Source organism: Trachurus trachurus (assembly GCF_905171665.1).
Source record: "Trachurus trachurus genome assembly, chromosome: 6".
Lineage (NCBI taxonomy): Eukaryota > Metazoa > Chordata > Actinopteri > Carangiformes > Carangidae > Trachurus > Trachurus trachurus.
In genome coordinates, this window is record NC_139897.1 from 30,752,362 (window position 1) to 30,773,352 (window position 20,991).

Sequence of the window (20,991 nt, forward strand, 5' to 3'; positions counted from 1 at the left end):
ACTTCAAGATTCTCCTCCGGGCGCAGCTCTCTGCGCCCCTGGCCAATCAGCGTGCTTGGGCTCATTTTTCATCCAGTCTGATTGATTCATGATACCTGTCAGTCAAAGTCACTCCCCTGGCAACGGAGCCGTGCCTGTCACTCAAAGAGCGACAGACACGCCCACGCGCACACGGAGCAGACAGAAAAAAACAACAACGAGAAGACAGGAGGAGACATGGCGACAGCAAACGAAAATTCGGTTGTTTCGTTACGCAGTAATCCTTTCTCGAGGCATTCGGTGGAGGAAAAAAAAAGAATAAAGGAGCTTGGACCTGAGCAGCCTGATATACAAATCCAGCAGCAGGCAAGTGACAGGGGAAGGAGTTACACTAGAGGCTTCTCCCGTTTGTGTTACACCAAACACAGTTGGCTAGCTGGATGTGGAGTTAGCAATGCTCTCTATTGCTTCCCATGCTTGCTTTTTCAAAGTGTTGGCACTGAAGCTCTGTGGACAACAACTGGGGTCAGAGACCTGAAACATCTATCTGAAAAATGCAAACGGCATGAAAGTAGCCGTAGCCACCTTGACAACAGCATGAAGCTACAGTTTTTTGGCCGAGTTAGCATTGCTGAACAATTAGATGAGGGCTACAGAGTTGGCATTAGAAGGCACAATGAAGAGGTGACAAAAAATCGTCACATACTGTCCAGGATAATAGACTGTGTGAAATTTTGTGGGGCGTTTGAATTGGCTTTACGTGGCCATGATGAGAGTGAGAGCTCTGTCAACCCCGGGATATTTCGTGGGCTGGTGGATTTTGTTTCCTCTCTGGATGGAGCTTTGAAAGAGCACCTTGAGACTGCCACTGTTTTTAAGGGTACTTCAAAAACTGTCCAAAATGAGCTCCTGGATTGTATGTTGTCTGTTGCAAGGGAGCAAATAATTAAAGAAGCTCAAAAGAGTGTTTTTGTATCAATCCAGGCAGATGAGACAACAGATATTTCAACACAGACCCAACTTGTGCTTGTACTACGCTACATTGATGACAAACACAGTGTGCAGGAAAGATTTTTTGAGTTCATTCCTCTGCAGTCATCTACTTCTGAGTCCATTGCTACTGCATTAAAAGAGCGTCTTGCTGCCATCATTCCTGAGGATCAGAAAAGCAAGCTAATCTGCCAGGCATATGATGGAGCCAGTGTGATGAGGGGTGCCACTGCAGGTGTTCAGAGGAAAATCAAAGATGAGTACCCAAATGCCCACTATATCCACTGCTATGCACACCAACTCAACCTGATCATGCAACAGGCCACCTCTCACATTTCCAAGGTGAGAATTTTTTTTTCTGACCTGGGTGGATTTGCCAGCTTTTTTTCCAGATCACCCAAGCGTACAGCTGTTCTTGATAAAATGGTGGCCCATAGACTGCCAACATCCAGCAATGTCAGATGGAACTTTCACAGCCGAAGCCATCAACACTGTGTTTGAGCACAGACAGGATCTCATTCAGTGTTTTGAGAACATACGCGACTCGGGTGACTTTGACCCCAAAACCACCAGAGAGGCAGGAGGCATGGCCATGCTGCTGGAACATCAGGATTTTAAGTTCTTTCTGGAACTTTTTCACCACATCATGCCACATGTGGACCTCCTCTATGCCAAGCTCCAGAAGAAGAACATAGATGCAGTCCACATCAAAGGGAGCATCCAGCAGTTTGAACAGGACATACAAAACATCAGGTAATAAGTATTCCTATCAGTAATATGATCATCACATTTTTCAACATTATCTCTTATCCCCTTTTTGATTATTATTATGACTACTCACACAGAAATTCTCGCCATTCCATGGGTGAGCAAAGCAGTGGTTCTCTGACAGCAAAGAGGCGTCGGGTACTCAGTTCAGAGGATCGTCAAAATGTTGCAGAAGAGGTGAGTCTATGTTTCATTTGAGGTTGTAATGTTTGTTAGAGGAGAAATGTGTTTTGAAATACAATTTAAAATGTGTCATTGTCATGTTGCAGAGATGTAGCCTATCACCTAATCACAATTAAACTAATTGTTTAAAGTAGTACTATCACCAATACATAAGTAATAGCAATACAAAAAGCTGAAATATGCAATAGATAGGTCCAGGGGAGCCATAACTATATGTACACAAAATATAGCCAACAGTGTACTGTCTGAGGAGCAAATGCAAATGCAAAAAATGTTAAAGAGACATCTATTTTTTCTCTATATATTTTTGTATTCTTCTCTCTGTAGATCTGCAACACCATTCTGGGACACACCAGGGAGCGCTTCTCCTTCACAGACCACCTTGTCTGTGCAACCTTACTGCAGGGGGACAGGTTTGAGGAATATCAGGGGGCATTTCCTGAAGAGACACTCCAAAGCACTCTGAAGGCCTACAAAATGCTGAATGGAAGCAAACTGAAGACAGAGCTCAGTCTCATCTACAGCAAAGTAGAGTTCAGAGCCTGTTGTGGTGCAGTGGACCTGTTCCAGCTGTTCATGGAAAACAATCTTGAAGATGTCTTTTCAGAAACTGTCACTCTCTTAAAGATCCTCATCACCACACCCATGACCACAGCTGAAGCAGAGAGGTGCTTCTCAACCTTGAAAAGAGTGAAAACCTTCCTCAGAAACACCATGACCCAGGAGAGGCTGAATGCACTGGCCATGCTCTCCATGGAAAAGAGACTTGTTTGTGAAATGACAGATTTCAATCAGAAAGTCATTGAAAAATTTGCTGGCCTGAAGGAGAGGAGAGCAAAATTTATGTTCAAGTAGTTTATTGTTGTGTTGTAATCCCCGCCCGCCAGTGCGCCCCCCCAGATTTTTTTAGCACCAGCCGCCACTGTTGTAATGTCTTTCCAGGATGTTCCACAGTTAGGCTATCTGAGGTGAGTGAATGTCACACAGTAGTGTATGATTCTTTTCTACCAGCAAGTAACACCATTGAGAAAGACACAAGACAAGCGAATAGTAGTGTAGTGTTCTTTTACTTTCTGATTCTCTTTTTAAAAAAGTAGTAACACAGCTGTTAAAAGGTGAATAAAATAGTTCAGTCTTTTAAAAGGGAGGAGGGGGGCTACTTAAGTTCAAGGCCTGGGGTAGGGTGAAGATGGGGGTCTTGGCCGTCAACTCCTCTGTTCCAATCTTGTTGTGGTGTTCTGAATCCGTCCTCTGTTCCTGTTTTACTTATCAAGTTGTTTGTGTTGAATCCAGCCTCTTGTCTTCCATTCCTTACACCGCTCTCCCGTCGCCTCACTTGTCTTTCTCCACTGCAGCTTGTTCTCCCCCTGCCTCCTCACACCATTTTCCTTTGTCTGTGTGTCCTCTCCTCTGCTACTCACACCTGTGTTAATCAGTGCAGCTCTCTGCTGTGAGCTCCTCCCAATCCCAAGAGTAGTCTGTCACAGGTGTACCTGATAGTCTGATTGACTTGATCCAGCTATGAATTAGAAAAAGCAAAAAAAGCAAACACAAACCAAGCACCAACACATCATAAGCAATAAATATATGTACTGTAAATATAAAGTAAGGGCACATCAAACTCATAAACAAATAATGGATCAAGCTTAAAAAAACTACTTATTCCCACCTGTGACATTTCCCCCCTTATGTAATAATGGTCGTCCCGACCAATTACTCAGTTTGATACCTTGTTGGAGGCAATCCAAAATTAGCTCGTTGTGAGCGGCGTACAGCTAAGTGTTCTGATTCGCTGTAAGGGGCTGTTGACCACAGGTCAGGTGGATTGGCCTGAGCTGGGTCGATTGTCTCTGTGGCCAATGGTTGGGCTGGATTCAAATGTAAAGCAGGAAGCCACCAAGTAGGAGGGGGCAACTGGTTTGGCTGTTCCACTTCTGGAGGTTCAAGGGTTCCTGCTGGTTCCTCACTGTCCTGTAACACATTTAGAGGACATGGTCGAAGGTTATTACGATGTACTGTGCGTGTGGGTGCTTCCTTACCCTCCGGCCGGAGGATGTAGACTGGGTGGCCTTCTCGCAGCTGAGCCACTATTACAAATGGCTCTGGGGCCCATCTTGGAGTCAACTTCCCCTTGGCTCTCCTGCGGAAGTTACGGATAAGCACCCTTTCACCTGGAAGCAGTGTGGCTGGCTTAGCTCTTTTGTTGTAGTGTGCCTGATCTCGCTCTTGTCTGTGTTGAGTCTGTTTCTTAACAGTCTGGTATGCAGAACTGAGGGTTTTGTGGTATTGCCTTACCCAGCCTTGTAGAGTGTGGTGTTTCACCGTGGGGCCCAGGTCGGTTATCCAGTCCACTGGTAGCCTAGCGTGTCTCCCAAAAACCACAAAATGTGGGGTCATCCCTGTTGTGCTGTGAGTGGTGTTATTATAGGCCTGGATGAGGGCTGGCAGTTGGTTGGGCCACTGTGTCTGGTCAGTCTCTGTCAGGGAACTTAATAGTCTCAGAAGGGTCTGATTGAACCTTTCGCAGGCACCGTTCCCCTGTGGGTGATATGCCGTGGTGCGGCTCTTTTGACACCCATAAAGCTGACAGAGCTCCTGGACTAATGTCGATTCAAAGGCAGCTCCCCGGTCAGTCAAGATACGTTCTGGGCAGCCAAAAGTCCGAATAAGGTTATGGTATAGTGCTTGGACTGTAGTGACTGCAGACTGGTCCTTGGTAGGCACTGCAAGGGCATACTTGGAGAACAAGTCAGTCATTACTAGGATATAGGGATACCTGTCATCGGGGCGTCCCAGGGAGAGGAAATCTACTCCCACAACTTCAAATGGATATGAAGTTAAGATAGGTGTTAAAGGGGCTCTCACCTCTGGTCCAGCCTTAGCACACACACACTGTAGACAGGCTTCAGTCCATTCTTTTACATCTTGTGTCATCCTGGGCCAGTAGCAACGCTGCTGTAGTGTTGACAAAGTCCTTGCCGTGCCAGGATGACCCATCCCATCATGGTATGTCCTCCACATGTCCTTGGTTTCCTGCTTTGGAACAATTACTCTGAAAGTTTCATCATCAGAACCAATGTCACATAGTCTCCCCAATACACCCTTCTGCAATACAACTTTGTTCCATTGTCCAAGCAGCTGTTTCATGTATCGTGAGGGGGAGCCACATACCTCAGGCCGAGACAGTTGCTGCTCTTTCCACTGTCGCATCTGGGCGAGGTCCGGGTCCCTCGCCTGTCTCTCCTCCCAGGTTTTATCTTCAGCCATAACCTGGTCTACACAGACCGGCCTCCTCTCTTCTTGGTTTGGCAGTCTAGACAAAGCATCAGCTTTTCGATTTTGAGTACCTGGTCGATATTTGATGGTGTACTTGAAGTTTGCCAGTTGAGCCGCCCATCGCTGTTCCACTGCTCCGAGCCTGGCCGTCTCAAGGTGTACCAGGGGATTGTTGTCAGTGAAGATGGTGAACTCTGCACCATAGAGATAGTCTTTGAACTTCTCTGTGACGGCCCATTTAAGGCCCAAAAGCTCCAGCTTAAAGGAGCTATAGTTCTGGTCGTTACGCTCTGCCGGGTGAAGGCTACGACTAGCATAAGCGATTACCCGCTCTTTCCCTCCTTGAACCTGGGCAAGTACTGCTCCCAGACCCTCAAAGCTGGCATCTGTGTACAGTCTGAAAGGGAGAGAGAAGTCAGCATAAGCCAGAACAGGTGCATTTATCAAGGCTTGTTTTAGGTTGTCAAAAGCTTGTTGACACTCTGGGGACCAGCTTATGGGAACGTTCCTCTTATCCTGAGCAGTGGTGCCATGTGTCAAAGTATTTAAAGGAGCTGCAATCTTAGAAAAAGCAGGGATAAAACGGCGATAATACCCAGCAAAGCCAAGGAAAGATTTAACCTGTTTTGCTGTCTGAGGTATTGGCCAATCTCTCACCACTGCTGTTTTAGCTGGATCTGTCGCAACCCCATCCTCACTGATGACATGTCCCAGGTAGTTAACCTTGCGTTGGAACAGGTGGCATTTTCTGGGTTGCAGCTTTAACCCATGCTGGTGGAGCCGCTGGAACACTTCCTCCAGGTGGCGCAGGTGACTGTCAAAATCAGGGGAAAACACAACAACATCATCTAAATAGATCAGTAATGAGTCATTTACCAGGTTTCCCAAGCAGCGTTGCATCAGCCTTTGAAATGTGGCCGGAGCGTTGCACAGGCCAAATGGCATCCGCTCAAATTCATACAGGTCGAAAGGGGTGGTAAATGCAGTCTTCTCTCTGTCAGCAGGGTCCATTTCTACCTGCCAGTAGCCACTCGCTAGGTCCAGCGTAGAATACCATCGGGCTGCTTTGAGTCCTGTCAATGATTCTTCGATGCGGGGTAGAGGGTAGGCGTCTTTATGCGTGACTGCATTCAGCCTCCTATAGTCCACACAGAATCTCCAGCTTCCATCCTTTTTCTTTACTATGACAATAGGGGCTGCCCAAGGGCTATTACTCTCTCTTACCACACCACTGTCCAGCATGTTCTGCAGTAGGGTCCGCAGTTCAGTGTACAAGCTTGGAGGAACAGGTCTATACCTCTCTCGACTTGGTGGCGCAGTTCCAGTTGGTATCTGGTGTTTCACAACACCAGTGCAGCCAAAATCCTCATCATGACTTGAAAACACTTTTTTCCACTTCTGTAGCAGATTACTCATCTCCCCCTGCTGGTCAGGGGTCAGGCCATCTCCCTGTAAGGACAGCACAGGATAAGACTCATCATTGGTTACTTCGAAAACCCCCACCCGCCTTACCGCCACTTCTACAACATCTGGTGCTACACTATTGAGGACCAGTTCTTGGTCCCCTTGTATGTCTGCTGTGGCCACTTCTGTCACCTGGGCCAGAGGTTGACGCTGAGGGAGCTCTACTGGGTAAGGGTTGGGGTTGCAGATCCGAAAAGGTACTTGACCTCGGTTCAATGTGGCCAGGGTCCGGCCCACACACCACTCTGTGTCGCTGTTGGGGAGGGCCTCTATCAGTACACTACAGGAGGGATTAGCTGCACCTTCAGATACTCGCTGACACACTGTAAATGCTCGGTCCCATACTTGACCTGCTGCAGGAGACATGGTGGTTTTGAAAGCTGCCAGCCCGGGATGGTTTCCTTTGGTGAGAGCAGACCATACAGGTTGAATAATGTTCATGCCAAGTATGCCTTTATTTGGTCCTAGACATTCATCATTGACAATTATCACTCCTTTTTCAGGGACATGGATGCTTCCTACCATCCTGCCAACAACGCCAAAATTTGAGATGTCACACAGTAGTGTATGATTCTTTTCTACCAGCAAGTAACACCATTGAGAAAGACACAAGACAAGCGAATAGTAGTGTAGTGTTCTTTTACTTTCTGATTCTCTTTTAAAAAAAGTAGTAACACAGCTGTTAAAAGGTGAATAAAATAGTTCAGTCTTTTAAAAAGGGAGGAGGGGGGCTACTTAAGTTCAAGGCCTGGGGTAGGGTGAAGATGGGGGTCTTGGTCGTCAACTCCTCTGTTCCAATCTTGTTGTGGTGTTCTGAATCCGTCCTCTGTTCCTGTTTTACTTATCAAGTTGTTTGTGTTGAATCCAGCCTCTTGTCTTCCATTCCTTACACCGCTCTCCCGTCGCCTCACTTGTCTTTCTCCACTGCAGCTTGTTCTCCCCCTGCCTCCTCTCACACCATTTTCCTTTGTCTGTGTGTCCTCTCCTCTGCTACTCACACCTGTGTTAATCAGTGCAGCTCTCTGCTGTGAGCTCCTCCCAATCCCAAGAGTAGTCTGTCACAGGTGTACCTGATAGTCTGATTGACTTGATCCAGCTATGAATTAGAAAAAGCAAAAAAAGCAAACACAAACCAAGCACCAACACATCATAAGCAATAAATATATGTACTGTAAATATAAAGTAAGGGCACATCAAACTCATAAACAAATAATGGATCAAGCTTAAAAAAACTACTTATTCCCACCTGTGACATGAACACAAAGTTTATACTGTTTATGGCCTATTGTACACACTGAACAGGGCTCCAGACTAACTTTTTTGACTAAGAGCACAGTGGCCCCTAACTTAAAATCTTAGGAGCGCAAGCAAAACATTTAGGGGTGCACACCGAAATCAACTTGCAAAGTAAATTTTCACATTTCCTCTAATTTTCACTGTATTACTGATAAATACTGCATAAATGCAGAAACTATAATGTTTTAAATTCACATTTTATTGTGAAACAGTTTAAATATTGAAAATATAAAGTTAATGTTTAGGCTACACTGACCAATAACAGAACAAGTAGACACACTACTTGTGGTAAACTCATCCTAGAATCCCCCCCCGCCCTCGTTGGCCTCCTTGTCTGTTGATCCTGACTGATAATTATGTAACATTACGACACATGAAGCAAATACTTGGAACTACTTGTGGTTTTGAAATCCCTCCGCCCAGCAGCCAAAACAACTCGTACCTGCTGTCACCTGCTACAGTCAGACGTGCCAAATAAGAAACATGGTCTTCAACATGAGTTCATGTTTATTTCATATTTTATTGTGTCAGCTTGAAACCATACAACCATGTAGTGTAGTCGAACAGGAATGTGCACGGCCAATCAAATCCCAAACAATCCATGAACCAATCAATGGTCACTAATAAACAAAAATGAAGTCCTGAGTGTTAATTGGCTCCAGTTTCCGTATAGAAATATATCATAAAAAGTCAAGATAAATTTAAATCTACAAACGTTATGAATTCAGCGTCATGGTAACAGAAAAATCATTAGCTGGTAGGATTAGTAGCTGATGGTTTTTGTGCTGCTCTACATCAGCAGGAAATGCACATTACATATAAAACTGATTCAAATTGTTTTATTTGATTCAGTGAAACCACTAAGAAAAATAAATCACATGTAATTCATTCTATTCAGCGTCTCTACAACATTATGTTTGTTTCCAGTTGTGTTTATTATTGTGTCTGTTTACCTGTGACCAGCTCACAAACAGCCTGTAAAGTTGAACATGAACAGTGAATTTGTTTAAAATGTGTTTTTCTCCTCAGTGACGCTGGCGGCTCAGAGACTTTTAGCTTGGTGATATTAGGCCTCGTCCTTCATCAGCAGCTGAGTAAAAGTCACCATGGTTTTTGTCCTGTAATAATCGACGCTTCCATCTTTAAAGGAAGAGGAAGAAGTTTACAAGAATCATTGAGAAGAGTTTAAAAAATCAACTGATTTCAATCCATGAATGTGAAAGTGTGAGTGAGAGACAGAGACAGACATGTAGAGACTGAACTGTCTGTTCAACAGTGAGAAGGTTTCTGTGACAGGAGGAGACTCTGATTCACTCAACACAGAGACACTGAGGAACCAGAACAAAGTCCAAACCCAGGATACAGAGGTTGAGTGAAGGTGGTGTTGAAGGTGTAGATGTGGATCAGTGAGTCAGAGGAGACTCTGTAGAAGGACAGAGAGCCAGCAGGACAGTCCACATACACTGCTACTCTGCTAGAGACAGAGGAGGAGGAGGAGGAGGAGGAGGAGGAGGAGGAGGAGGAGGTGGTGATGTCTGTCCGTGTGCCATTGTGCCAGACGTCATAACGACCATCAGAGCAGTCCAGACTCCAGGACTGATCGTTCCCTCCAAACCAACTGTCTCTACCGCCTCCTTTCCTGCTGATTCCTCTGTAACTCACTGATATTTCAACCTTTCCTCTCCACTCGACCTCCCAGTAGCAGCGACCAGTCAGACCAGTTGAACACAGCAGCTGAGGCCAGTGGTCAAATCTGTCTGGATGATCAGGATATGACTGATCCTCCTCCACATGTGTCGCCTTCCTGTTGTTGTCAGACAGTTTGATGATTGTGTTCACTGTGTTTGTGTCGATTGTGAGTCGACAGGAATCTGATGGAGAGAACAAGACACAGCTGCAGTTATTGATCATGTGATCAGTTATTGACAGTTTGATGAAGACTCATGACGTCAGTGATGTGACAGTGTGAAGATGGTTGAATGTGCTGCTCTAAGTAAAAACACACTTACACTTCCCCGGACCGAATTGGGCTCCAGCAGGCTCCACCCTGAAAGGAGGAGGGGGGTCAGAGCAGCACGTTCTCTGTCAGCATGCACACATGGACATTACATGGCTCTCACACACACACTGTTTTATCACTGTGTTCACATGGAGGCTGGTATGTATGGATGAACACTGAGCACAGAGAAGAAGGAGCTGGAGTCTTTATCTAGTGATGATACAGAGCAGGAGGAGACGAGGAGGAAACACTTCATCATGTGTTTTCTCCATGTGATGTCACTGCAGTGTCAGACACACACTTTCACTCTCTGACTCTCAAGCTGCACAAACACACGTCACAGCAAAGAAGATGAAGACACAACAGGTGGAGCTCACCAGCCCAGATATCCCACAATGCACCAAGAAAGGCACAGGAGAAGACACGTTTGTTAGAGCTCAGTGAAACAGTGAGTTTAGTGAGAAACACTGAGTGTGAACACAACTTGTGTTTGTTTGAAGAAAACTCCCCAGGAAGCTGAAGAATGAGGCTGTGAGCAGGTTTCCACAGGAGCCACAGCAGCAGTGAGTGGATGAAGGAGCTCTAATAGAAACCATCTGATCACAGTGACAGGACGGATCAGGATCTCATGATCAATGACTCTGTTCTTCTCTGCTCTTCACACAGATCAGCTGCAACACACTGACTCACTGAGATCAGTCACATCATGTGGAACAAAGCAGCCGTCCTCAGGACCAGTCCTGAGCTCCATCAAACCTGTCCACACATTTTTACTGGACTTGAAGTCAGAGTCCAGAGGAAGCAGAGAAACTGTAGAGCAGAGAGAACCAGGCTCAGCTCAGAGCACATGGACTCAGACAGGAAGTGAAGCTCCAGCTGCTGGAGACTTTCATTAAAGCAGAAGTGAGTGATCCGGTCGTTTTCGCTAATGCTGTGTTCCAGGCAGGCTTTTGAAATCGTAAATTACAGCTTCAAGTCACAACTTACGACTTTGTAGCGTTCCAGGCAACCCACTCGTGTTTTTCAGACCTGTTTTACCGGTGAAAGTCACTATAACGGCCACTCGTAACTTCCGACCGGTGAACTCGTACCAGATCGAACTGGTACCACTTCACAGTCGGAAAAATACGAGTTTCCTTGAACGCACCATAACAGTCCTCGTCCCTACGTCGCCACATAACCCGTTTCGCAAATACCGCCATCTTGGACATCCCGCAAAGCACTCTGGGATTGAAAGCGTCCAAACAACACCGCAGCACCGTGCTCCGCGGCTCTGACAGACGGGCCACGGCCGCAATCAATACATCCATGGCCGCAATGGACACAGAAGTTAACTTTAGTAATATGACGGTTAGTGATAAATGTAAACAGAATCAAAATAAAACTAGTGAAACTAGTAAATCAACTTGGAGCTCGAGCGTTTATAAGAACCAGGCGCATATTTGCAACAGGCTACTTATTTTTGCAATGACCAGCACCCATTATGCACAGAACAAAACTACTTTTTCCCCGATATATCTTTATTGACATCAGACAATAAAGCTTGTTTGTGTTACCACGACACAAGGAGCTGATCAGAGCTTAATAGTCCAGCACAACCTGTCACGCTCCCGCGTTTGTGTGTCTCTGTGTGCACCTGCAGGCGAGAGAGCGGGCTGGAGGAGCTGCTGACTGACAGGTGAGGACGCTGTAACACAATAATATATTACTATAAAGGGATGTGAACATGTACTAAAATAGCCGCTGTAATATGACGAACCCGTGTAGCCTACATATTTTAGTACATTACAGTATATGACCAAATAGTAATATAATATTGTGTTAAGCGGCGTTCACACCGAACGCGATAGACGCGAATGGAGCGGCAACTCTACATTGAAAATCAATGTAAATGGCGCGATGACACGCGATGCAAGCGGAGGCGGCGCGAATGGAGCGTCTGGCGCGATGAGACGCGGCGCGAATGGAGCGTCTGGAGCGGCGCGTCTGGAGCGGCGCGAATAAAGTTGAAAATATTGAACTTTTCAGGCGGCATCGCGCCGTGACATCCAATCAGCGCCGAGTTCAAGCCGACGACGTCACTTCTCTGTACGGTTGTTTACACTCAGAACAACATGAAGGAGAAGCTAATTGAGTGGGCACCGCTGCCGTCTTCTACACAGAGTGAACACACACACACACACAGTGAACCCAGACACGACGGTGGGTGGTTTTCTGGTGTTTCTGAGACTTGTACAGCAAGTAGGCTACAGTGCAGCAACGGTGGTGATATCAGCCACAATCGACATGGAAAGAGAGCAGGTTGAGATCTCCGGTTTTCAAATTAACGGGCGGAGCGTCTAGCGCGAATGACGCGATGGACGCGAATGATCCAAAATGACCAAGCGGTGCGAATGAAGCGTCTGGCGCGATTATATTCGCGTCTATCGCGTTCGGTGTGAACGCCGCTTTACAGCGTCGTCAGCGGCTCCTCCCGCTCGCTCTCTCGCATGCAGGTGCACTGCACAGACAGAGACCCGAGGTTGTGCTGGACTAATAGCTCTGATCTAGGAGTGTCAACATCTACACGTACACGGATAACAAATCATAACCGTTTAGAAAAATCAATAGCCGTTTACACGTCTTTTTTTCCCTCCTCCTCGATCATTTCTCACCAATATATATATTTTAGGGGTGATAATGTTGCCTGAAAGCTTCAGATAATAATGGAACTGCGTGTCAACCTCCCCTCACTTTTAATTATCCCCGCGTAGCTTACCGGTCTCTTTCCGCTGTCCCTTCAGAATAAAGGCCGAGGGGGGAAAAAAACAACAACAACACCGACTCCTCCGGCCTGCGAAGGAAGCTCGATGGCCAGGCTTTGTGTTCATGTTCCAGCTTAACAAAACCTCAAGCCCCGGTTATCAACTTGCTCCTGATGCTCAGCTCAACAGGTGAGCAGCTATTCCCTCAGCTGAACATAGAGACGCTCAGAGAGAAAGTCAACAGCAGCGGATCAGCTCGATCTCGATCCGTACAAACGCAGTTCAGCGAGACGGCCGCCTCACAATTTATAATTCAGGAAAAAAAACCCTGGTCTGAGTTAGTAAATGTTTTCGATCCGAACCCGGTGTGTCCGGTCGTGTTCTGCCCGGTCCGATGACTGAGCCAAGGGCTGGTAGTCTGTGGCCGGAGCATTTATTCAGAAAAAGTGTAGGCTAATTGGTGCAGATTAAACTTGTAAATTAATGCTGCTGTCGATCCGACCCTTCTATTCTGACTCTTTTGAACAGTAACAACAGAGATAGCCTATAGATTTTCTGTGCTGAGCGTAAGAATTGTTTTCAATTAGGCTAATAAATAAAAAGCCTTTGTTAGACAAAAAAATGGTAAACCCCTGATCAGCTCCTTGTATCGTGGTAACACAAACAAGCTGTCGTATTTATTGTCTGATGTCAATAAAGAGTCGGGGGCGGTGACTGTTTTGTGCATAACGGTGCTGGTCATTGCAAAAATAAGTAGCCTGTTGCAAATATGCGCCTGGTTCTAATAAACGCTCGAGCTCCAAGTTGATTTACTAGTTTAACTAGTAAATCAACTTGACTTAGTCAACTTAAACTTAGTTTAACTAGTTTTATTTTGATTCCGTTTACATTTATGACTAACCGTCATATTACTAAAGTTAACTCCTGTGTCCATTGCGGCCGTGGCCCGTCTCTGTCAGAGCTGCGGAGCACGGTGCTGCGGTGTTGTTTGGACGCGTTCAATCCCAGAGTGCATCGGTGCATACCCACAATGCATTGCGTGATATCAAAAATGGCGGTATTTGCGTAACGGGTTATTCACGGCGTCCCTTGGCTGCACACACAGCCCTGCATGCCGTTCTCTCTCCTCATTGGATAAAAACTGTAGGATACGATAAATGTTTTCTCTTCGGCTCAGAGCAGAGCAGAGTGACTGACAGACCCGTGTTTCAGTCCAAACACTCTATGTAAGTGATTGCTGTCGGAAGATATAACTATTTAAGACTTATATTAACACAAATATATCACTCACTTCTGCTTTAAGGAGACACTTTGTGGCTTCATCTGATCTGGAGTCAGATGTGTTTGAGCAGCACACACACAGTCTGAAAACAGCTGTTTGATCACACACACATTCAGCCACAAACACTGATTATTACACTGTTCACTACACTCACTCTCTTCTGATTGACAGCTCCAGGCCTCTGGACAGTGATGACATCTGGATGTCACACTTGTGGTTTACTGTCTCCTCAACACAACAACAGATCTCATCAGGACAAGATCAGGATCTCAGAGAGACTGAGCTGATTATTGATCATCAATATCTGACCAGACAGAGAGGGTTGGAGACTCTGGAAAAACGGTTCTATCTGGCCACATTTTGAAAATACAAAGTCAAAAGTCCCAGCCCCTTTCCTCAGACTTCTCTCTGAAGCCACACCTTCACCTTTACACAGACCTGGGTGAAGACTCTGATCGGTTTCACCTTAACATACACACACACACAGGCCTACATCAACCACACACTCAAACAGCTCTGTCCACCGTGCGGTCACACACTCGACCCCTGATCTGCTCTACAACCGCTGCATCATGCCACACCGCGACGGTACTAATCGCTCCTAATTAACTCATTGAGTGCCGTGATCCTTTCCAAAGTTTCAGTCAAGTGTACCGGCAATTTAGACCATTTTTGACTTTTTATGTAGAGCCATAGTGTATTCTATATTATTGCCACCAACACATACTGTAGCTCAATTGAAAGGTGAAACTTTATGCTTCAAATGACCACAAACCGTTTGTTTCTACGTGCCTCCGTTCCTGAGAAAAGTCAAGCTAAACATGGCTGGGTTTCACCAAAATCCCTCCTTTTTTTCTAGAAAAGGAGATAGAGCGTCTTTTATGAAAGGTGCTCTGTTTGTGCCTGTCGCTCTTCTGACACTCGCATTTCTGGATCAAAGGGCTCGTGTAGACGCACCGTGCCGTGTCACAGCCTCTCGCCGCGGAATGTGATGGTCTGTCGGCCACAGCAGGTCGGGAACACCGGTCCCACCGGTGGTCGCGGTCCTTCTGTGGTACGGGTCGGTAATGCCGGTCTGCTTTGGCCCAGAGACCATCAGATTTTACCGCAGGAGGACCTTGGGGAGGACACGGTGTTGCTCGAGATGAAGACCGGGCGGGACTGTCGGCTGAGAGCTTCCTGTTCGGCTCCGAGCTGCTGGAGCCTCGCAGGTGAGAGCAGAGCAGCTGCTGCATCCACATGCAGAACTCCGTTTGCAAAAGCTGAGTTATGATAAAAACTTCCAGATCATGAGCTGTCATAAGTTTTTGATCGTCATCTATTTCAGTTCTGCTCGTCGTAGAGTCCCCAAATTTACATATCAGGTGTGTTAAAGTGTCTACTTTCATAATTTAAAAAAAAGCAAAAAACGTAAAATCTTGTTTTTGGCACTCAACGCATGGGAACAAAAAATGAGAAATTATGTGGTTGGCACTCAATGAGTTAATAATACGGCAGGAAATATCAATAACAACGTAGGCTTACCTTTGAAAACGGCCCGCAAACTATCAATAGACCCTCGTTTTCCTTCTCCCAGTATTATTCCTTTTCTCTTAGCGTTTCTAATGTCCTTTTGTTTTTCCTGCTTTCCTCCTGACGTGCGCCCAGTTGCGTAACCTGATGATTGATGTCTGTCAATCACTTTCCTCCTCTTTTCTTTTTTTTCTCGGGTTAAAATGCCCGAGAGAGAGCACAACTAAAATGTGATATTATTCGCAGCTTATTTACAGATTTTAATAATGGAGGAGACAGCTGTCTGTCTGCTGCTCCAGCATCGCAGCACCAGCAGGATCAGCGCCTGTAGACGTCTGTCTGTCCGCATGTCTCGTCCTTTACTTGTCCGTGGTCGTGGTGCTGAAATAACGCGGAGCACTTTGCTCTCATTACTTTTGTTGCCAATTTAAATTCAGAATATTGTTAAAGCATGTAGTTTTTGATTGTGTTAAGATTCCTATTCATGTCTGAAAATTTTGCTTTTTGATGAAAACCAACTCCAGTCAGTTCCTTTTTCTGAATAGATAATGTATTGACTACTCTCAGGATAGAAGGACCATTTCACCCAGTATAACAAAAAGTGTTTCTGAACATGATTACCAACCATAACTTTAAACCAGCTGCAGCTGAAATGTTTCCTCATCAACTCTGAAATAAAGTCTGATCAAAACATCTTGAGAGATTCAGAGCACAGCTGCCAACATCTGGTTTCGTCATTGAGATCTCTTCTACTGAATATGAAACAGTGAGTTATGATGAGACACTGAAGTCATGAGGAGAAACTCCTGATCCCAGTAGTTTGTCACTGTGACCGATGAAAGCTGCACAGCTCATGTTTGAAACACTCAGAGATTTTGGCTTCAGTAAACTGTGTTGGGACGTGTCAGACTGTGATAGAGGACGTCAGTGGAGTGGGCGGAGCTTCACTGTGGCCTACACCACCTCTGTATATGGTCTCAGTGATCAGATCTGATGTTATCAATGCATCAATCACCTGAGACAGATGTTAATACCAGGTGTGACCAGATGTGAACGGGGCCATAGAAAATGTTCCAGCTCCTCCTCCTCTACCAGACAGTGTGTGTGGCTGCAGCAGCCTCTCCATACCTGAGAGTCTCCAGTCTCCAGTCTGGATCCTCCAGTCCAGCAGACAGCAGCTTCACTCCTGAGGCTCCTGGATGATTGGAGCTCAGGTCCAGCTCTCTCAGATGGGAGGGGTTGGAGCTCAGAGCTGAGGCCAGAGAAGCACAGCCTTCCTCTGTGACCAGACATCCTGACAGACTGAACACACACAACAACACACAGGAAACCACTGTCAACACCTGGAGGTGTGTTCAAGTGTCATCAGATAAACAGCTGGATGGATCTTTACCTGAGAGTCTCCAGTCTACAGTGTGGACTCTCCAGTCCACCAGACAGCAACTTCACTCCTGAGTCCTTCAGGTCGTTGGTACTCAGGTCCAGGTGTCTCAGACTAGAGGACTGGGAGCTGAGGACTGAGGACAGAGCTTCACAGCTTCTCTCTGAGAGGTTACAGCTGCTCAGTCTGAAGAGATGATCATGAGGAATTAAAGAAGGAAGGAATTTATTTTCTGTCCTGTTGAAAAGACAGAAGTGTTTTTGATGAATAAATCAAACTATCTCTACACTTACAGAGCTTTGTTAGATGCTTTGACCACTGGCAGCAGCCTCAGAAGAGCCTCCTCTGAAGTAGAGTATTTCTTCAGGTCAAACACATCCAGATCTTCTCCTGATGACAGTAAGATGAAGCCCAGAGCCGACCATTGAGCAGGAGACAGTTTATCTGTGGAGAGACGTCCTGATCTCAGGGACTGTTGGATCTCCTCCACTAGAGAACGATCATTCAGTTCATTCAGACAGTGGAACAGGTTGATGCTTTTCTCTGCAGAGGGAGTCTCTTCAATCTTCTTCTTGATGTACTGGACTGTTTTCTGATTGGACTGTGAGTCACTTCCTGTCTGAGTCATCAGACCTCGTAGGAGAGTCTGATTGGTCTCCAGTGAAAGACCCAGGAGGAAGCGGAGGAACAAGTCCAGGTGTCCATTTGGACTCTGTAAGGCCTCGTCCACAGCACTCTTGTAGAAAGAATTTAGTTTTTCTCTAAACACTTGAGACCACCGAGATTTTGTTTGTTGTTGTGACATCAGGTTGAGTCCAGAGTTGATGAAGGTCAGATGGACATGAAGAGCAGCCAGAAACTCCTGAACACTCAGATGGACGAAGCAGAACACCTTGTCCTGGTACAGGCCTCTCTCCTCTTTAAATATCTGTGTGAACACTCCTGAGTACAATGAGGCTGCTCTGATATCGATGCCACACTCTGTCAGGTCTGATTTATAGAAGATCAGGTTTCCTTTCTGCAGCTGCTCAAAAGCCAGTTTTACCAGAGACTTAATCATCTTCCTGTTCTTTTTACTCCAGTGTGGATCTGTCTCAGCTCCTCCATCATACTTGGCCTTCTTCAGTTTTAGATAAACCACCAGGAAGTGGATGTACATCTCAGTCAGGGTCTTGGGCAGCTCTCCTCCCTCTCTGGTCTTCAACAGCTCCTCCAGAACTGTAGCAGTGATCCAGCAGAAGACTGGGATGTGGCACATGATGTGGAGGCTTCGTGATGTCTTGATGTGGGAGATGATCTCTCTGGCCTGATGCTCATCTCTGAACCTCTTCCTGAAGTACTCCTCCTTCTGTGGGTCAGTGAACCCTCTGACCTCTGTCACCATGTCAACACACTGAGGAGGGATCTGATTGGCTGCTGCAGGTCGTGTGGTTATCCAGAGGCGAGCAGAGGGAAGCAGTTTCCCCCTGATGAGGTTGGTCAGCAGCACGTCCACTGAGGTGGACTCTGTCACATCAGTCAGGAACTCAGTGTCGTGGAAGTCCAGAGGAAGTCGACACTCGTCCAGACCGTCAAAGATGAAGACGACCTGGAACTGATCAAACCTGCAGATTGCTGCTTCTTTGGTTTCAGAGAAGAAGTGATGAACAAGTTCCACCAAGCTGAACTTTTTCTCTTTCAGCACATTCAGCTCTCTGAAGGTGAAGGGAAATGTGAAGTGTATGTCCTGGTTGTCTTTGTCTTCAGCCCAGTCCAGAGTGAACTTCTGTGTTAAGACTGTTTTCCCAATGCCAGCCACTCCCTTTGTCATCACTGTTCTGATTGGTCGGTCTCTTCCAGGTGAGGCTTTAAAGATGTCTTCTTGTCTGATGGTTGTTTCTGGTCTGTCTGGTTTCCTTGAAGCTGTTTCAATCTGTCTGATCTCATGTTCAGCATTGACCCCTCCAGCCCCTCCCTCAGTGATGTAGAGCTCTGTGTAGATCTGGTTCAGAAGGGTTTGGTTTCCTGCTTTAGAGATCCCCTCAAACACACACTGGAACTTCTTCTTCAGGTCAGATTTGAGTTTACATCGACAAACTGCAGCAACATGTTCTGAATGAAAACACAGGAAATCAGGCCGATAAGAAAATATAACATGATAATTCCTCTAAATAACGACTATATGAACATGTTTCCCTCCATGTGTTGAGGTCAGTGAACATCTCATTTGTCCATCATGTTGAATCTTTACAGAAATCCTCTTACTGCTCTGCAGATGCTCAGCCAGCTCCTCCTGCTTCCTGCTCCTCAGGAGCTTCACTGTGATCTTCACTAACGCCTCTCTGATGCTCCTCTGATCTTCATCCTCACCGTCCACCACCTCCTCATCCTCCCTCTGACTCCCTGAGCATTCTGGGTAATCTGGACTCAGCAGCTTGTGGATCTTCTTCAGCTCGTTCTTCACAAAAGTGACCATGTTCTCCTCCAGCAGCTGGAACAGAAACTCTATGAGTGACAGCATCAAACTAAAACCTGACAGACTGACAATCCACTGGTGTCAAAGTGCAGCATGGAGATGATGGTGAGCACAACAGATGTAACAGCAGCTGTTGGACATGTACCCACCATAAACATGGAGTCCAGGTGTGTTTGATGCTGCTGGGCAGACTGACCACTGGGAACCTCTGAGCTCTCCTGGTCCACTCTGTGGAGGAATCAGTGTCAAGTGAACATCAGTACAGAGAGACAGAGATGGCAAAAGCACCTGGATTCTTTACTTGAGTAGAAGTAAAAGTACCTGTGTAAAAAATGACTTGAGTAAAAGTGAAAGTACTGATCCAATTATCTATACTCAAGTAAAAGTAAAAAGTACAGGCTCTGAAATGTACTCAAAAGTATTATGAAAAGTAAAAAGTATTTCTATTGCACGATTCACTGCAAAGCTAATAACCACACAATAATTTATCTTGAATCCATTTCATCAATGTTATTGTTTGAATAATTCACTTAAGTTTACCTGCCGGACACAAGATGTATCCTAGTGTACTTCACCATAGTCAATCGTAGGCATTTGTATTGTACACTTCAGGTATACACATCACACTTCTGAACATTCAATTTTGGACCAGGATTGGCTTCTAAACTGTGGTGTCACAAATCATGCTCATAGTCCCAATTAATCATCTTTTTTAATCGCACATCAGGCAACAATTGTTTCTCACTGTACAGGTGGTGTGTTATTGTGAATGGCACACCCAGGGACTACGTATGAAAATAACTACACTTCTCTAGCCATTATCTGGTACAAAATATACTGTGTCCCTGCCAAATAAAATAAAAATGAAACAAATCTGCACACTGCAGTCAGTGAAGCTCAATTGAAAAACCCTTCACAATTAAGACGTGTGCTCCTAGATAAAAGTAACTCACTGTTTACACTTTTTTAGGTAGATGGAACATGAATACAGAAAAGTTTTGATGACGATAACAGAACGAGTTTCGCGGCAGATAATGTGTAATTTAGAGTCTGCATTTTCTGTGCCCCAATCACTCCCACTATATGGATATAAGCGACTCTCGAATATAAATATTGTCCAAAGGACTCCTCATGACACCAAAGTTACATGGGTGAGCAAACAACCTTATTTTATGCCAGAAATAAGGTCCAGGTTGTAAAAAATGGTACTTGTTCTTTAACACGTGGTTGTTCCGGTAGAGACAATGTGTGTCTCAGTTATAACTCTGATTTTATGGAGAATCCTTGAAATTTGACCCCACAGGAAGAACGTTCAACAGAGACTCAAACGCTTTGAAATTTAGTTTTGTCTTACATCTGATCAGCTGATCCACATCCTCCTTTAAAGTTCAATATCTCGTCCTTTGATACGTTGCTCTTTAAAGACAGACAGCTGGGTTCAGGAGAGTCTGGTCTCTGCTGCTGGATCCTGAAACAACAACACAACTGATGTTAAATATTTTAGGTCGATGGAACATGAATACAGAAAAGTTTTGCAGTTTTATGCAACCTGGCTGAATATTTGTCAGCTTTCTGCAGACCCCGGATGATGATAACAGAATGAGTTTCGCGGCAGATAATGTGTAATTTAGAGTCTGCATTTTCTGTGCCCCGATCACTCCC

The 20,991-nt window shown here is 45.6% G+C and overlaps 1 protein-coding gene across 1 annotated transcript; it reads right to left on the reverse strand.

Moving 5' to 3' along the window:
- Positions 1–12,404: 12,404 nt before the first annotated feature.
- On the reverse strand, positions 12,405–19,923 carry LOC310987937 (protein NLRC3-like; the record flags this gene model as incomplete). Its single annotated transcript, XM_083974406.1, has 5 exons — positions 12,405–12,501; positions 16,622–16,795; positions 16,887–17,060; positions 17,168–18,965; positions 19,905–19,923. 5 exons carry the CDS (start codon positions 19,921–19,923, stop codon positions 12,405–12,407), a joined length of 2,262 nt encoding a protein of 753 aa, XP_083830532.1.
- Positions 19,924–20,991: the final 1,068 nt, after the last annotated feature.